This window comes from Rhopalosiphum maidis, chromosome 3 (genome assembly GCF_003676215.2).
Source record: "Rhopalosiphum maidis isolate BTI-1 chromosome 3, ASM367621v3, whole genome shotgun sequence".
NCBI classification, from domain to species: domain Eukaryota; kingdom Metazoa; phylum Arthropoda; class Insecta; order Hemiptera; family Aphididae; genus Rhopalosiphum; species Rhopalosiphum maidis.
Window position 1 is genome coordinate 48,028,543 of NC_040879.1, and position 19,811 is coordinate 48,048,353.

The window sequence follows — 19,811 nt, forward strand, 5'->3', positions numbered from 1 at the left end:
TTAAGAGTGATTAAGAATTTAATTTAACAGCGACTGCCGACTGTTAATATTTGACTATCGAGTGTATTTAACGATTTTTAATTTATTTAATTTAGTTATTTTATCATTTTTATTGTGTTTTCAACTTTTAGTGCAGTCTTGTTCTTCGATTGCGGTGAATACTGAAATGGAGGAAGATGAAATAGTTGAAGAAGTAAGTGTAATCAAAGTTAACATTACTAAAATATATGGTATGATAATTAATAGAATTTCAAAATTGTATTCAGATACCTGTCTTTTTGAGCAATGATGCAATGAAATTATTGTTGTTACACTATCCTACGAGATTGTCCAAAAACGATCATTTACTGTCGTCGACTGTTACTCAGGTATGTCCATTAATATCAGTGTTTGTTTATTAACGTCACTTGACCATTTGCTATCTTCAGGTTTTTTTTCATATTAAAACTAAACTTTTAAATAAAAGTAAATAATAATAATATATTATGTATACCTAATTAATTGTAGCAGAGTTAATAATTCATAAAAATTATCATAAAAGTATAAGACACTTTTTCTAATTATTCTTTAATGGTGATCTCTTGATAACCACTCACAAATTTGATTTATTCAAATTAAATGCTAGTATCAAATAACTGTAGTGAATTATTCATTTAAATTAATTTTTAACAATATTTTAAAATAACATTTATAAAATATGTGTGTGCTTGACACTACATAAACGATCATCTTTTATGTTATCTCATTATCTGCCTCCAATCACTTTTATTTCACTATTATTGCTAGTCACTTGGACAGTTAAATTCAATTATATATTTCAATTTCTTATGCTTAACCTCCTGGGGTAGCTTGTAGATAAAAAGGTAAAAACCAATTTTTTTTATCAGCACCTTTAGAAACGAAGACTTGGCAGGATCACTTACATACTAAATCTAGGAAAAATTGACACAATAAAAATAATTGGCAGATAGTGAAAAAGATTCTACTATTGTATTATACTATCATGATAAAACATAATTCAATGTGTATTTAGTCTTAAATAGATGTAAGATACCAATAAATAGTGAAATTTTAATAACAAATTTGGAGTTTTTTATTATGTAAGTTAATAGAAGGTTTCTTGTTCTTAGTGTGACCAGACATTTCACTTATAATCCTTCTTAGCCTAAGGATGATTAATCTACTTTTGAAATCTGAAATTGTTAATAATTGAGTAGTAAACATTTTATAATTTTATCTAATAGAAATCTATAATTCTTAAAAAAAGTTTAAAGAATCAAATTTTTTGGACATGAAAGTAGCGAGGTTATACATTTTATTCAGCATGGTGGCAGGGAATTAAAAAACTAAAATATTTATGAATATGTTCTGTATTTATTTATGTGTTTTCTTTTTATAGTGTAAATACAAATCTGAATGTGAAGAATTAGAGATATCTTATGCACTTGACACTGATAAAAATTATGATAAAGGTCATGGGCAAGAGTTGGCTGCTGAAATGGATAAAATGTCCAAAGATAAAAGCAACTATCCCAGGTTTATACATAATTGTTTAATGTAGGGAGTCTTCAACTTGTGACCTACAAAGGCTTACAAACCAACAAACTAATTAATGTTTTAAAAATAATGTAATAGTTTTTAATGTTTTTAATTTATTAATTTCTTATTAATGAATTTATAAAATATTTAACTCGCAATGCCAAAGTGTATTCAGATTTGGCTCCCTGTAAAAAGGGTTGGAGACCCCTGGTTAAAAACACTTAAATGTTTATTTAGACAAATATAGATTTATTTTGAAATTTTAAATTAAATTAAAAACAATTAGTAAATAATTTACATATTATACATTCAATGTACTTTTTTCACCTAATATATTATTTTAATTCTAAATTTTATTCAGAATAAGAACAGACTGGTTTACGCATCGGAAACTGAACACCTGATTCTCTGCCAGCTGATTCAGTAATGATTGTTTTCAATTGTGCGTCAACACCGATTTTGATACTGTGTATAGTCATATATACAGTTACGGCAGGTGATTGTCATGATTAGGGCTGGGATTCGTATGTAAATACATATTTTTACTAAAACATGATAAATTAATTTCACGTGATTTGCAATAAAATGAAACATATTTTATTTTACATGTTTTTATATATTACGTCATAAATACATATTTTAACATTTTTTGTAAAATGTCTGCTTTTTATACATTTATACTTCAATATTAATACTCCGAGTTCTCTTAAAATTTGTAAGTGTATAATGCATATGGGAAATGAGTATATGAAAATATTAGTTAAATATTAATAATTTGATTATAGTTTATCTTATTTGTTTTTGTTCAATAACTATACATTAATGATCTTAGATTATACTTTATATTCAACAATTATTAGACAAAATATATTCACAAATTTTCAACAGTTTCAGTACTAGCGTTCGCGTGGTTGTGAAAATATCTTTATGTTTTATATTTTTAAATTAAATTGATAAGAAATTAAAAACAATTGTGTATTATTCAAAAAATATTTTGAATTTCATTTTAATTTTACATGTTAACATAATTTTAAATTTTTCTTACTACATATTTTTTATTTTATACTACATATTTTGGCCATTTTGACTACATATATATGTACATATTTTTGGTTTTTTTATTGTGTATAAATCCCAGCCCTAGTCATGATGAGTAAGAATTGACATGTTGGGCTGATGTATTGGGAATAGCCTTAGAAAAGATAGATGCGCAAACCATGACGTGTTTTCATCCATCACCATTTGATCTGTTCTTATTCTGAAAAGCATTTTCAAACCAAAATAAAAACAGTAAGTGTATTATTAATATAGCGGTATGGTTGACCACTTAAGTTTTGAATCCCACAATACATCATCAAATACAACTGATATGATAATGTATACATCTGGTAAGAGTATTCATTTATGTCCATTGAAGAAAACATTGAACATGCTTCCTAAATTGTCTCATATTGATAAGATCGACCTAAAAGATGATAATAAAAAGTCTTCCTTAAACCAAAATGGTAAAATAACAGCATAAATCTTAATCTATAATATTATTCATTTGTATTAAAATGTATTATTGTTTTAGAGTCTGAAGAAGAAGAAGAAGAAAGTGAACAGATAATGGCAAAATTTAAAGATAGGCCAGGTAAAAAAAGTGAAAAGAAAAAAATGCAAGAGATGGTCAAACAAAGAGCAATGGAACCTTGGATTGATTTAAGCTTTATTCCAAATGGACATTACTTCTCCAGGGTAATAACAAAAAGAATTGACTTTTTTTATATTATGATACCATTAATAATTATATATATTAGGTTTATCAATATTTTAAAATTATTTTTTAAGTGGTAGTTGCAACTATCTAATTGAGAATGTTGAGAAGTCTCAATAGACAACAACAAAATTCTTACTATAGGAAAATGCGTTAAATTGAATTGCATAAATTTGGTTCTAATTCAATTGTGATTCTCGAAAATATTTTGTTAAACAGAAGTTTCACTGTATTAGTAAAATATGTTTGTAGTATTGATGGTTATTGTTGAGTTGCTAATGTTTACTATTATGAAAATTATAATAATCTATTTGAATTGGTAGTTCTTTTGGCATAGAAAAAGAAAATTATAGTATTTTAAATTTATGGATTCAATAAATAGTAGTTGCGAAAACTGTGTAATATTTTTTTGAAGAATTTGTGTAAATGGTCTATAATTGGTAGTATTTAATTACTAGTGTATCTAAATTTCACTTATTTTTATTATTGTTATTTTTTCAGGGGGAATTAGATAAGTTTTTGTTGCCACATTCAAATATAATTGATGAAAAAGATCCAGGTATATCAATAACCAAAATTGTTAAAGAAGTAAATGATGAAAATATTACTGCAATTAGAGCACGTCAATTATCTCGCAGTGAAATAAAATCATATTCTCTCAAAAAACAAATAAAAATATTTTTATTAAATGGTAATTTTTTTTGTTTTTTAAATTTTACTGTTTTTAACAATTATATTAAAAGTTTTAATATTGTTATTTTTAAAATATGGTATAATTATTTGTCATTCCATGTTTATATTGTATTGTATTTACTTGGTATAACTGGATTTGGTAGTAGGTTGTTGCGTGGAGATAGAGATGCGCATAATCAGCATATTTTTTTTACTGGACAGAGTATTGGGTTGCCAGACGCCCTGATCTGACCGGAACAGTCCCAGTCTTATATTTCTATGAATTATTTGTTAATTTTGTGATAGCTATTAAAGACTTAGAGAAAATAATATTATATTATTAATCAGATGCTCTTTTTTAACTTATCTTACTGTAAAATGGTATCCAACTCATGCACTGAACACTAACTTTATATAAAATATTTTTACAACAAAATTAATCTAACACCGTTAAAAAAAAAAAAATCATTACAATAAGAAATGTGTGTTTGATAAAGTTAAATCAAATGTAATGTAGAAAAATATTTACTTAGTAATGAATTAATTACAAAATATGGAAACCCTAAGTGCAAGCATCTGGTTCATCTTGTATTTTTTTTATTCTAAAATCCATCAAATGTAACTAATTACTTATTTATTATAAACTTAATAAGGTTAATCATAATATTAAAACTAAGTGTATTATAGTTATTCATTAACAATCTAGAATAATGCAACATCTGTGTGATAACTCATAAATTAAATTCAAATATAATTGGTTCTTGTTAAAAATGTAATATAAATACCTTATTTTGTCCAGGTTATTTTTGATTTTTTTAAATTTTGAAAATAATCTATACAATTAAGCAAATTTAACTTCAATATATTTGAATAAGAACTGATTCTTATAAAATATAAAATATGCTAATATGTATCATTGAAACTGAAGTTTATAATATTTTTAGCAAAAATGATATCTACAAAAATGTTGATGGATCTACTACATAAATGCAATATGCCAACTGATGAAAGTGTTACAATAATTTTGACTCATTTAAAAGAACTTGCAGTTTTAGTTCGTGGTAATTGGACCATTAAGAGTGAACACTTATATCCAGATAATACTATATCTTCTCATTTTGGCTTGAGTAATGAAATTATGTGTCTTTTAAGAGATTATATGGTGAGATATTATATTAATATTATATTCATCAGTTTATATTTAATTTCTAGTGGTTCATATGTATTATTTTTAATATGCAAAAATTGAACTAAATATTATAATTAATGAATAGCAGTGGTAATTCAACTATCTGTAGAACTTAAATTTGTATATATTTGCATTATACATGCATAATGCATGTACAAATGATTTTTATATATTATACTTATTTTAATTCATTGAAAAATCATTAAAAAATAAATTTCATTTTAAAAACAGTTATTTTCTATTGAATGTTATGTTTTCATAAATTTTATAAAACATGATAAGATAAACAGTTTTGCCATTTTATGAACAAAAGTAAGTTACTTTTACTATAAATTTGTAAGATATCTTATAGTTAATTACATAAGTTACAAATAATATACTATTCAATTTATTTTAATTTAATTTCATAATGTTATGAATACTGACATTCACTCTTATCATTCAATCGATCATATTTCACATTTGATTATCATTATATTACGACTCTTTTATTAGTGCAGTCTGCTCACTAATCACACGCGATAATAGTTATGATGCTATATGAAAAATAAAACCTGTTAACATTTTCTAAATACTGTAGTCTAAAGTATATTTTTTTTAAATTATTAATTTATCCTTGCTGCAATTACCTACAAAACTGTTTATTGGTTTATTGGTCTGCCGTGAATACCCTTAATACATTAATATTTTATATAAATTATTGGTAAATTGTATTAATTTATTTATTCATTGCTTTTTAAGATTCACTTATTGGATTCTAACCAGATTGTCAATCGTAAAAATATAGGGAAAATGTTTAATGCACCACCAGAAGAAGTTAAAGATGCTTTAACCTCTGTTGCAGTACTGGATGAAAACAAAACATGGAAATTACTTGTTACCGACAATGATGGATTTTTAGAAACGTATGTCCAATAAATTTATATTAGAATAATATATGTATAATTTTGACAAGTCTCAATTTTGAGATAATTTTTAATTTAAATAATCTGTTACGTTAAAAGTCATAACGGCATAAATATTGTTAATCATCAATATTTTTTTTTTTTTGTAATAAAAAGTATGTTTATTTTACTCATTAGAAGATATTGTTATAAGAATGTATTTAATGTATGAATTGTATTTAGTTCTCAACAGTCTACTAAACGTTGTAATTTTAATTATTAATAACTAATAACTACTGTTTTCTTCTATAATCCTAATTTAATTATCTATATGTATTTTTTCTGTTTTATTAGTGTGGAAAATTATAATGAAATATGTAAAGAACAAAGTGATTGGTGGGCAACAAGAGTAAAACAAATCAATACATGGCTTGAACAAAAACCAAAAAAAAATTGAATGTAAAATTTGTTTATAATATATAAATTTTCAATTTTATTTTTTACATGATTGATTTATTGATTCTCACTATGTGTCAAACATGATGATGATTTTTTTCATTATTAATCACTGAAACAACTTTATCAGTGTTTTTCAATATCTTAAAATTTTTTTAATCTTAATACTATTTCATTAATCTACATCCAAAAAGTTAAATAATAACGCTAATTTTTCAGAAAATAAACGCCATTATTAAAAAGTAAATTCAGTAATACATACATGTAAACAGTGGTGCTGAACTAATTGTTTTTGGGTGTAGAAAATGAACATTAATATTATGTTTACCGCTCCTTCTTATCTTAATTATAAAATTCTACAATTTTTTATACTTAAAAATTACCAATGCTAGTGGGTAGTCACCTCTTAAATTAGGTTTGGCACTACTGCGCATGTAAACATTCAATTATTTCTGTGATTATCATAAAAGTACAATATTACAACTATAGTTCCAGATTATAACACATGACATACATTTTTGTAAGCTTATAAAAAAAATAAAAAAACTGTAACAATTAAATATAGTTGACTCAAAATGAAGAAGAACTGTAATTTCTTTTAAAAATTAGAAATTAATAAATTAGAACTATAAGATTATTATAAACACAAAATTTATTAATTTATGATTAACTAAAGTATTCCAAGTATTTAATATTTATTACAATTAATTAGCTCCATAAGTTTTATATATTTTATCGATGAATAAATATTATATTTTTATATTTGTGAATAATATAAAATTATATGCAAATTGACATTTTATTCAAAAATAATAAAAAACAAATATCTCATTATGATTGATAAACTTTCATTAATTTTATTTTATTGATCCGATAAAACTTATTGGACCAAAATCGGGCCTATAAATCAATGAATCAATAGTGACTAACAGTCGACAACTTATTGATTCAATAATGTATTATGGCTTTGTGCAATGTATTTTAATTTTTATTGATTTAATAACTCAATTTATTGGACCAATATCTATTTATTAAACCAACATATAGTTTTGTGCAACCGGCCCTTAGTATAATAAAACAAAATAACTTAACATTTTTTACTTTTTTGTTGGTGAAATTTCGAAAGGCTATTTTTAAAATCTTATACTTATATAAATTTTATATTATTCTTAATGTAATAATATCATCAATTATATTAAATTGGAAGTAAAACGGAAGTACAATAGAGGCAGATTACGGCTTGGTGATCATAGACCTAATGATAATGAAAATCCTGATTCAAGTTCTTGCTTTGAAAACGATTCTAATGATAAAAATCAAAACATTGAAAACCAAAATAGAAACTACGGAAATCGTGTTCAAGGACCTTGGGTGTTTGGTATGTGCTGCTTGCGTCAAGATAATATTTTAGAGCGTCATTTTTTTTGTAGTTGATAAAAGAGACCGTGAAACATTGCTTCCTATAATTATCCAAGAAATAGAACCTGAAACAACAATTTATACAGATGAATGGCGAGCTTACAGTACTCTCAAAGCTCATGGTTTTCTTCACCAAACAGTTAATCATAGTAAAAACTTTATAGATTCACGTATAGGTGCTCTAACATAGACCATTGAATGTTTATGGAAACACATAAAAGTGAAGTACGGAATTAAAGCTCGTGAAACGACCAATCTTCTAGAAAGATAACTTGTCGTTATAAAATATTATAACGTATCGCTCAATCATTTTAATTTTATAACAAAATATTTACAACACAAAATGCATACATGAAGCATAACACACGTTAAAAAAAAATATTCCTATACTTACATAATTAATATTTTTGTATTATCATTATGTTATCTTTATATATACATTATTATAGCGGTGCCATCCCCACCTCCGGGAGATGTCTGATGGTGTGGGATTATGGACAGTGGTCTCGTTAATGTTGTCCTGAGGCCAGACCGTCGGCCTTTTTTTGTATGTTCTTATAAAGTATTGATTGTCGTTGTAAAGTGTTTGTTTGTTTTTATTTGAAAGTTGTTTATCCACTGTTGGACTACATGCGTAAAATTGTAGTTAACTCATATAAATATCGGATATCGAGATTAGGAATTAAGTTTTACATTTTATAATTTTCTCTAATAAATAACCTTAAAATTCTTGGAAAACTTTAAAAAATGTAGGGACTAAGCCCCCCTCAGTCCCACCCAATTTATCACAGGTTAAAATGTTCTACAAGTAATTCTACACCAGAGTCAGTTTTTCATTTTTCCAAAAACTCGTTATTTCAAATTTTGAGTTTTCAAAATCATTTGACCTAAGTACGACGATATAAAAATTCCTAATAACCTAAAATAAAATACAAACAATTTATGTACCTAACTAGTTACGGGAATCAATTTTATATCACACAATTTTCTTCCTAAAAGCTTGAAAAACCTCGAAATTTTCAATTTTCATTCGCGTTTTCATAGGTCACCTGTTGGTCTAACGAAAATGTATCACATCGATTAAATATTCTACAATTAATTTTACACCAGAATCAGTTTTTAATCTCACCAAAAGCTCGTTATTTCAAATTTTACGTTTTCTTAATATAGAAACGACGATTTAAAAATCCTAAATATCATTTTTTGAGAATCAAAGGAAAACACATAACGTATCTAGGTACAGGGATTAATTTTATGTCTTACGACTTTCGTCCTATCTCTCACGGTTTTCCCGGAAAACAGATTAAAACAAAAATTCGTCTTAAAAATTTAAATAAAAGATTAGTTAAAACTTTTATCTTGTAATTTTCATTCTTAAAATTGGCCTTAGCTATAAACATTTTTTTATTTTAACTATGTCTATTTCATTATCAGTGTTCAATGTAACCATAAACCAAAGAAATGTTTTTTAAATCATCTCGTTTCAATAGATGTTTTATGGTAGTTTTATTCAATTATAATTTGATATTATAATGTTCAAATCAGAATTATATTTGAACAATAGTATTGTCATACTTTACTGAAAAGCAGCAATTTTAAGTAATAGGTTTATTTTTCTTGATGCTTTTGAAAAGTTCTGGGAATTGTTTAATTTTGACATACCAAATTACCAATTAGATTCTCTTTAATAATAGAAACAATGCCGAAGTAGAAAAGTTGTAAAGCAAGTTTACTGCACCAAACTGTGATGACAAAAAAATTAAACACAATAAATTAAAAACACATTATTGTAAATTTAATACAATACTATCAACTGTTACTCTAAGTACATCATACATAATTTTTTGTGGCTAAAATCTTTGTTAACAAATTACCCCCAAATTATATATCTGAACTCGAATTGATATTATTATTTTAAGGCTAATATCTTGAACCTGTCACCCGTTTTATTTTAATAAGCATTTAATAGCTTATTATAACATGCATTTATTTAAAATCATATCTCAAAGTTTCATCCAAATGACAGTAATGTCTATGGATCAAAAATTACATCAACTTGGTACATAATACATTACACAACATAATTATTCAAATATGTTGACTACTATATTAGTTAACAACTGTTCACCCTCCCAGGAGTTATCATAATAAATAAATAACACTTAATTTGAAATAGTGACAAACAGTGTTACATTAAAAAATATATGTTTACAAAAATAACAATAAAATGTAATTTTTTGTTTCTTATAGCCAGCACAAAAGGGTTTCCAAGTTCCAGATAAACTAGGATATCAATGTATAATATGAACTACTCAATTATGTTAACAGTTCTTACATATATTTCGTCATTACCAGTTTCAGATGGATGAAATATGAATAATGATTTGATAATTTTTGAAATTAATTATGATTGCAAGGAATGTAACATTAAATATGTTTAAGATTGTTGGAAAAAAATTGTTGTACATAAAAATACTATAAATTTAAATTGAGTTAAGTTGTACCTTTGTATAAGGTTATAATAAGTTTATTTTTTATCTAATAATTGTATTAAATATAATTAAATGAGATTTATGTTTAATACAACAAATATTAAATAACTAAATTATTGATTAGTAAAATTAAATATTCAATGTAAAATATACAGAATTTTATGTTAAAAATATAAATTTACAATAAATAGTTTAAATTTAAATATAATTAAAATATTAATAATGACACAGTTTAACACTAAACCATAATAGTTTATATCAGTGGTGTTCCACAAATTCTTATTTTTTTTTTCAATTGTATTTATTACTTTTATAATTTTTAGTGACTAATATGTAGGTAAAACTGTTTTGTGTTAGGTTTAAAAATTTGTATAAATACTGTTTTTTTTTACATCTGTGTTACACAAAAATCTATTTTATATCGTTTTGCAGTTTTTTATTCGTACCTATTTGTATTTAAATTGTTTTCAAGTAGTTTGTAATAAGAATGAAGTTTGTATGTTAGTTTTTGTTTAATTATTTCCATTTCTGAATTGTTCAGTGTTGTCCACGTACTAATTGCCATATATAGAAGTTCGTTCTCCTTATGATGTGTAGTAGTGACATTTTATATTTCAATCATTATACATATTTAACTGCCTCAATTTTTTCAGATTGCACTACAGCAGATCACTCGAGGAATGCTGAGACATTAATTCACAATTCAACCATTTGGAAAAGTATCAACGTTCTACATTGAAAATGGACTAGATGATACCGATAATAATAATTGTTTTATGCAATATACACGTAATGGTTATTGAATGTAATTGATAGTAAATTAATAGTAGTTTAACAAAAAGGTTTGTTAATAATCTGAATAAAATATTAGTAAACACTTTTAGCTTGTAATTTTCATTCTTTAATTTTGCCTTTGCTATAAAAATGTTTTTTTATTTTTACTAGGTTTATTTCATTATTAAGTTTTAATTAAACCATAACCCAAAGTATTGTAGTTAAATTGTCTAGTTTTAGTGTATATTATATTAGTGTATACTATATTAAAACAGCAATTTTAAGTTATTGCACAAGTGTATTCTTAATTTACACTTATTTTACAATCAAATCCAACAAAGCATTCTAGTAGATATTTATTATCTTTTATCACTTATCAAATTATTATTTATTATCATCTGTTATATATTTATATTTCATATGTTTTTCAGTTTTACATTGGTATTTGCATTTAAGTTTCAACTGTAAAATGTTTTCAAGTATCTTGTAATAAGAATCGCAAGTTTTATGCAATGAACGTGTAATAGTTATTCTGTGGTCTTGGTGCCAGTTGTTCCGTGTCCGATTCATAGACCTTATACTATACTATATAGTCTATGCTTTTATTAAACTCAGATTACCCTTATTAACTGATTTTACCCTGGCTAATTCCAAGATCTATAACGATTCTTTATAGACCTTGGGCTAGTTCGGCCAATAAAACTATGATTAACTTTTATTGTTTGTCTTGTGGGGGAGGCAATGATCCGAAAAATGATAAGAGAGAAACTTGATAAGACTCCGAAAGCAAGAAGGTATTGCCAACTGTCAGACAAATAAATCCTTATATAAAAATTATATTTTTTCCACATAAATATTAGTGATATTAGTCATGATTAAATGGTTTTTATTTACATTTATTACATTTACATTTATTCACAACAGCTATTGTGAAAAAGCAGTTCTTGCTATTTTGTATTGTTATTGTTATTCAAGTAATTATCGATGTTATTATGGACTTTCTGACATACGGTAAGGTCTTCACATTTTTCTGACAATTGCAGTTGCACCGATATTCGATTGTTACCACTAACCATGGTTACTATCTTAGTTTGTGATAGATACCATACAAATGTTCCACGTCACGAAGACATGGCACTTTCAAGATGACGCTTGGCATTTTCAGAATGACATGGCACTATAACGAGAGAAGCTATCACTGAAGTCATCATGATCATATTTACATAGTTTTTAATTTTTCTTAATCTTTGTTCTATGATCATAGTCAGTGTCGGACTTGTAAACGCGTGTTTTCGATCATTGTTGAAGTCATAACAAACTATTAAGTTATTCCTAACTTTGGCGATTTCGCTTTATGAGCAATGAGGTAACCGTCTGTAGGTAAGGCTGACTACTCTCGCCGTCCGTTGACGGTTTCCTCGTTGCTCAAAACACGTAATCGCCAATAATTACGCGGTATCTAAATATTTTTGATTTTGTACTGTTGTCTATTTAATTATTTATTTATTTATCGTGAATGTGTACAATTAATTCATAAACATGAAACGTATGTATAAATCTGTGATCGCAAAAAAATCAGAAACAAATGTGAAAATCAATATTATACATCTAATCATCACCATATCAAAATGTTTGTCTACACTGGAACAAGTGGGACGTGTTATGATCACTGAAAATAGTTCGAACAGTAAGTTTTAATTTTAAATAATAATATGTTGATTAAGACTTTTTGGGTTCTATTTTAGATATTGTTTATGCAATATGCATTGAATTAGAATTTCTCGTTTTATATTAAATTTTAGACTTTAATTCTCCAGTCATCCAAGCTTTGGAGTTTGATTCATATGTTGCTGGTAGACAGTCAATATTTTTGATATTTTTTAAATACCGTGGAATACGGGATTTTCCAATTACAATCAGTTTCAATTTTTTCTACTTATACTTGCTGTAACTAAGATGGTGAGACGTTATTTAGATATTTTACCACCTGAACATCTTTCTCTTTTAAATTTAAATGTTCTGTTTGGAAGAATTTTGAAAAAAGCCCAGTCTCATCTGCATTATAAATTTGAACATTGGTGTATCCTTCCCATATTTTTGGCCATACTTTTTCAAGCCAATTTTGTGTTATATTAGTGTTGACTGAATTGGATTCTTCACTTATTGTAGAAAACAGAATATTATGTTTTGATCTAAATCTTTGAATCTAACCAGTGGAAGAATTAAAATTATGCTTACCAAGGCCTTCAGCTAATTCATTGGCTTTCTGTTAAAGAATTGGTCCATCTATTGGAATGCGTAAATTTCTTTGATTTTTAAACCATCGTAGTAAAACCGTATCTAAATCCATTTGCGTACAATTTCAAAGTTTTTAACTGATAATTTTTTGTTTTGAAACATTTGTTCTATTTTGTCTCGAGCCTTCCATATGTTAGAAATTGTTGAGTGACCTACACCTAAATCATTAGCTACGTCGAAATTTTTTTCACCCTTTTTTAAACAAAAAATTACATTTGCTTTTTCTTCAATTGTTAATGGCTTTTGTTTACTTATTTTTTAAAGATTGAACACTCAAACACAATTTACAGTTTATTGCACGACGATTACGATCAAGTACACAAATATCGGAACACTGACGATAAATTTACAAAAAACCGATGAAATTAGCTTCATCGGTTGTTATAAGACCTTTGATAAAACTAATAAAGTCATTATAGATAAAACCTTTTTCCGATAAAATCAAAAATAACCGTCATAACATCCGTATAGTCACTATACAGACGTCATTATAATCGATACAAATCAGTACATACAATATAGGAGTTTTTCCGGGACTTGCAATCTAAGGTCATAACAACGGGTTTCTACTGTACTTCCATATGACGTTGGCCTGTAAACTTTCCCTGGGGTATATTGTATTTTAAAATTTAGATAAATATTGTGATCGAACTATAATATGATTGCTAATCAAAAACAGATTTTTGATGCCAGAAATATTAAGTGTGAATACACTGTATCCTGGTAGTACACAGTACACACGATAGTCACATTTGAAACAATTGCAATATACTACCTATAGCTTAAGAATTAAGCAGATACAGTCAATGTTTCTATCTTCTGGATATTAGTTAATTTTAAAATATAATTAATATTGTATAATTTACATTTTGAGATATTTATTTTTTATTACTTTATAAAAAATATATATACATAAAAAAAGAAAATTGTATTGGATTTAAATGAAGGATGGTATATAACATTATATAAAGGTGATTCAGGGTATGGCCTTAGAACATGGCTATTAATACCATTCCAAAATCCGGTAAATGAAGAAGAACTATATAATTCCAAACAAATGCGGGATAGGAGTTTAATAGAGAGTTGTAATGGATTATTAAAGATGAGATGTAGGTATTTAAATAATAATTTGTTTTATATGCCCGCATATATAATTATATCATACTTTATCTGTATATATAATTTAATTTAAAGAGCTTATTGAAACATAGAGTATTCTATTGTGCACCTGAAAAAGCTACAGCAATAATAAATGCATGTATGGTACTGCATAATATGTGCATAACATATAATGAATATGATCCTGACCCTGAAATTAATAATTATGGGGTTAAAATAGATTTTAGCATACATGGAAATGGCAATGGAATGCCCAAGAACGTGATCAATGTAAATAACGATTTAAACAACAAAAGAAGAGTAAGAGCAAGTGTTGTACAACATTTTCAACATTAATTAAAATTAAATAATCGTTAGTTAATAATAAATAACTATTAATTAATAATATATATTTATTTTATTATTTATAATTTAATATTATTAATAAGTTAGTCATAAACAATAAATATTTATATTAAGGAATAAGTAGGAATTATTATTTTAAAGGAAGAATCAAATTTTAAATATAAAAACAATTTGATGTCTATACTTATAATAGGAACGAAAAAGATTTAATAAAAATAAAAAATAAGAATGATATAAAATAAAACTTAAAAAATGTGTAGGTATAAAAACAACATTAAACCAAGTTATAGTATAAGAAAAAGAGTAATTAAATAATTCAATTTAGTAAAAATTAGTATTGGTATATGAATGGGAAATAAATAAATATGAAATTATTATTACTCTTCATTATTGTGGTTAGCAAGAGGGCAATCTCTAAAAGATTTCAAAGAAGTATTTTGTTCAGCTAAAAGAGTTAGTTTTTGGTCCCAATATTTTTGTTTTGCCAACAATTTACATTATACCAAGTCTGCCAATCTGTCACCAATTAAATTACCTTCATCCAATCGAGCTGCATATAATGTACTTTTATTGGTATTACAGTTAAGTTTTTTTCGAACAATTGCTTAAGGAATTAAAAATAATTTAAATATACTAATTACTTAACTAACTGACATTTCACAAAATTGTCTAGTATTATATTATACCAATGATACTTAACAATTGAAAAAAAAAATTGTACAAACACATAAGTACTTTCAGGAAAAATTATATAGTTTATAATACTTACAAGATTGTTGACCATAAATTTTGGAATTGATTGTTGGATTAGGTTTAGGAAACATTGTAAAGGAAAAAATTGGATTTTTATTATATTTTTAAAATTGGTAGGTATTAGTATTATACATCATGTAAATTTTTAATTTTACTATTATTGGTAGGATTATACGGGAGTTTCAGTTGGTAAAAACAGAAAGGAAAAAGATTAAGACTATAGAGTTTTATTTAGTAAATCATCTACATTTTCATAAGTCTCTAAATTATCTAAAAGTATCTAATACCACTAGTTATGCAGCTGAGTACTACTATGTACCAGGTTCAATTGAAAATTTCGCAATGGATTCAGCTGATAATGTATGACCTGATAGTGAAACGGGCTTAATTAATTTGTGTGCGTTTTCTTCAACACCATTAAAAACAAATGATGTGGGTGGTCCTCCACCAATTCCCCTACGCCAAAATACTGACATTTCAGCAGCTTTTCTTTTAGTTGAAGCTTTAGTGTCTTCCCATGTCTAACAATTGAAATACATTTTTTTTTTATACGACATTTTTATAAGCTTATATTATTTTAACGCTGATTTAACCTGTTTGTGTTATTCTCAGGTTCGTTCGAGTCCAGTGTATTGGAATTGCCAACAGTCTCGACTCCTCCGATTGTATTCAGACACTCGAAGTTTGGTACACAAAGTAGATAAATAGTTGAAACAATATGGTAAACAACGAATTAGCCGCAAGAAACAACAACTTGTTACATGTGGAGTTTCTAGAAGGAGATGGTCGATCGGACAGGGGGTCTTATGCACCAGGCGCCAACATACAGATATCGCTGGTCCAACGGAACGACCACAATGGTTTTTGCAGATATTTTGACGTATGTATACGACGATCGGTAGTCCCTCTACGATTATCATCACTCTCAATCCAACTACGACCATCATCACTGCCATCATTTTACTACCAACTACAACGAAGACCATGACGGCTATGTCGCTGATAAAGTCATTAAGAATGAAATGAACCACCACAATCATCATCACCAGCCAGTTAATACCACCACAGTCACCAATACCATGCATTCTAAGCGTCTATCAAGGCGCAAAAACGGGTGCGACTAAAATTATCAAGACAAAAGCTGCCACGATCTGTTTTTTAAATCTTCGTAGCCGAAAGCCGTGCCAAAACCCATCGTATTCAAGCAATGACTGTTATAATTATAGTATATATAATTATCATACGTACAATTGGAAACGCCGGCAACAGAAAATTCTACATGTGACTAAAAATAGCATACGACGCACCATTTAAGAACAATTCCTGAATACAGACGATGAAAACGGGATAGCAAAACGATGCCGATTTATTTGGAGATCATGGACAACACCATTGTCCTAAACCGGGTGGGAGAGATCCAGATATTTGTAGATATAGGAACTAGTTATCTACTTTTCACGTGGTGAATATAATTACGATGAAGATAACGACAACTTTCAACCACGGAAATGTGTTGTGTAAGTGAGGTTCCTACATATATCTAAGTATCCTTAGTTGTTGTTGTGCTACGCATGACCTGTAATATAACATAGGTTACACTTACACATGATATTTTTAGATAAAATTTTAGGTAAACTGCGGCAAAAAAATAATTAACAGTATAGAATCTGCGACAAAACCGATAATATTCATTATACACACTACATCAATATATTTTATATATTATATAATATTTATTCAATTTGAATAAAACTATTTTTCAAAAGAATCGAAAATTATTTATCTGTTGACTTTTTGTAATTGGAATTGGAATATAAACTACAATAGACTTGAATTCTTCGCCATTTGTTATTATTTTTAATTTTCCATACACATGGTTTAATTTTAGATTCTTAACGGAGTGATGCATGTATTGATTTTACAAATATGTTTGTTTTTTTTTTTTGTGTCTGTCATCACGTTTTGGAGTAGTAATAATGCTTCGACTTTTGACTTCAGCCCCTCTTTGAAAAGAAAAATTCATCTTGTTGGTACTTTGGGGGGTCAAAAGTAAAAAATGTACAGTAGTTTTCAAAAGCGTCGGGAAAAACCCTGAAAAATTAATGGAAAAACAGGAATTTTTACACTTAACCACTTTTTGACAAAATCTATTTTTTGATTTTGCCGTAACTTATAAACTAACCATTGTAAACATTTGAAATTTTCAACAAATATTTATATTAGCGTTATCTATTTACGATTAAATTTTCAAAATATTTTGACCTTTTTCAAGCTACTTATAGACAATTGAAATTTTCTACTTTTCTAAGTTTTTTTCTCGAAATGCCGATAAAAAAAATTTGGCTATCCAAAAAATGTTTAAAATGTAATACAAGGTTTATTATAAGTTTTACTTATTGCAGTAAAAAAAAAAAAAAAAATCAAAAATGGTTAGTCACAATTTTTGTTTATAGGCATTTAAAGTGTTCAAATGTTTACGAAATATATCAAAATTGCGTAAATTTGCAAGGAATTTTAAAGTTGAAAATTCATAAAATTGTTGTGATTTATACCTAAGGTTAAAAAACCCAATACAACATTATCCATAAGTTTTCCTTCCTTCAAGTAACTGTAAAAAAAAAATTCCATTGTCAACATAGAAAAAATGTTATGAGCGTATGAAATGAAAATTTTTTCGAAATCCTGTAAAGTAATGATGTATTAAAATTTAAATAAAGGTAATAATACAATATATCTTACTAGTTATCATTGACTGACAAATCAACTCCGTTCAAAATCGTTTTTCGTACACAATGATACCTGTCATTGCATTCAAATTTATCACATCCATTGTAGAGACCAGTGACCTACTCTCCATCACTACTATAGAGCAGAGCGATACCCACCTCCCCATTTTTTTTTTTTATTTAAATCGATAAAAAATATTTATGTATTAAATATTATATATTATAAAACTATATTATATTTATGATATGAAAATCTAATTTAAATTTCCTCTTTAACTTTTCTACTTATAGCAAAATACCAATTCATATTATGAATCTTTTTATTCTGTTTTGTGGTATTAAAAGAAATATGAAATTAAATTTCAAGTTATAAACATTTTTTTATATGGTAAAAATAATAGTTATTATCTAATGATTAAATATTGTCACACGTAATCTCTGGACCTGCACGAGACTGGTACACATCCACAAGCTACAATTATTTGTCTTACCACACACTCCTATTTTCCATACATCTTCGATAATTTATTTGTATACTATAAACTTACAAAAATATAGAATGAAAAAATGAATGTTATTCGACTGACAATTCAAACAGTAATAACTGTATGATTAATTTAATATTATGTTTTATTTTGCAGATACAATGTTTGAATAGAACGATGAGGAAATTCGCATATTTACATCAAAACGGTATGCTCTCTACCAATTGATAGAATCAAACATGTATCAGAAGAAGACTAAATATACTATGATGCGCCTAAACTATTTTTATTTTGTATTCTTGTCAATTATTTACAAATCGCAAAACTTTTTCTATTTCACATTTTTAAATAGCAGATATAAATTTTAAAGGCCTCAAGTAATTAATAATGAATGTTAAAAGTATTAATAGTTCGTTTCAATATTTAGTCTTAATTTTAAAACATAGAGTTTATCTTAATCGTTATAATCATCACCGCATGAAAAGTATATAACTAGTTCCTATATCTACAAATGTCTGGATCTCTTCCCTCTGGTATAGGACAATGCTATTATCCATAATCTCCAAATGAATCGGCATCGTTTTACCATCCACTTTTCATCATCTGTAATCAGGACTTTTTCTTAAATGGTGCTTCGTATGCTATTTTTAGTCACATCTAAAATTTTCCGTTGGCCGACGTTTTCAATTGTACGTATGATAATTATATATATTATAATTATAACAGTCATTGCTTGAATACGATGGGTTTTGGTTCGGCTTTCGGCTACGAAGATTTAAAAAACAGATCGTGGCAGCTTTTGTCTTGATAATTTTAGTCGCATCCGTTTTTGCGCCTTGAATAGACGCTTAGTCTGCTTAATATATTGTATAATGCCGAATGGTGAGTTCTAAGCCAAAAGGCA

The 19,811-nt window shown here is 26.6% G+C and overlaps 1 protein-coding gene across 2 annotated transcripts; it reads left to right on the plus strand.

The window, feature by feature from the left end:
• LOC113556588 (DNA-directed RNA polymerase III subunit RPC5-like) lies at nucleotides 1-6,543 on the plus strand. 2 transcript variants are annotated; one of them, XM_026961632.2, is made up of 9 exons: nucleotides 1-193; nucleotides 260-368; nucleotides 1,400-1,536; nucleotides 2,851-3,044; nucleotides 3,113-3,276; nucleotides 3,797-3,986; nucleotides 4,912-5,129; nucleotides 5,898-6,061; nucleotides 6,395-6,543. In XM_026961632.2, exons 2-9 carry the CDS (start codon nucleotides 294-296, stop codon nucleotides 6,495-6,497), a joined length of 1,245 nt encoding a protein of 414 aa, XP_026817433.1. In that variant the 5' UTR covers nucleotides 1-193; nucleotides 260-293; the 3' UTR covers nucleotides 6,498-6,543. The 2 variants fall into 2 exon arrangements, with proteins under 2 accessions (XP_026817433.1, XP_026817432.1); XM_026961631.2 differs by having other exon boundaries at nucleotides 267-368.
• The last annotated feature ends 13,268 nt before the right edge of the window (nucleotides 6,544-19,811 follow it).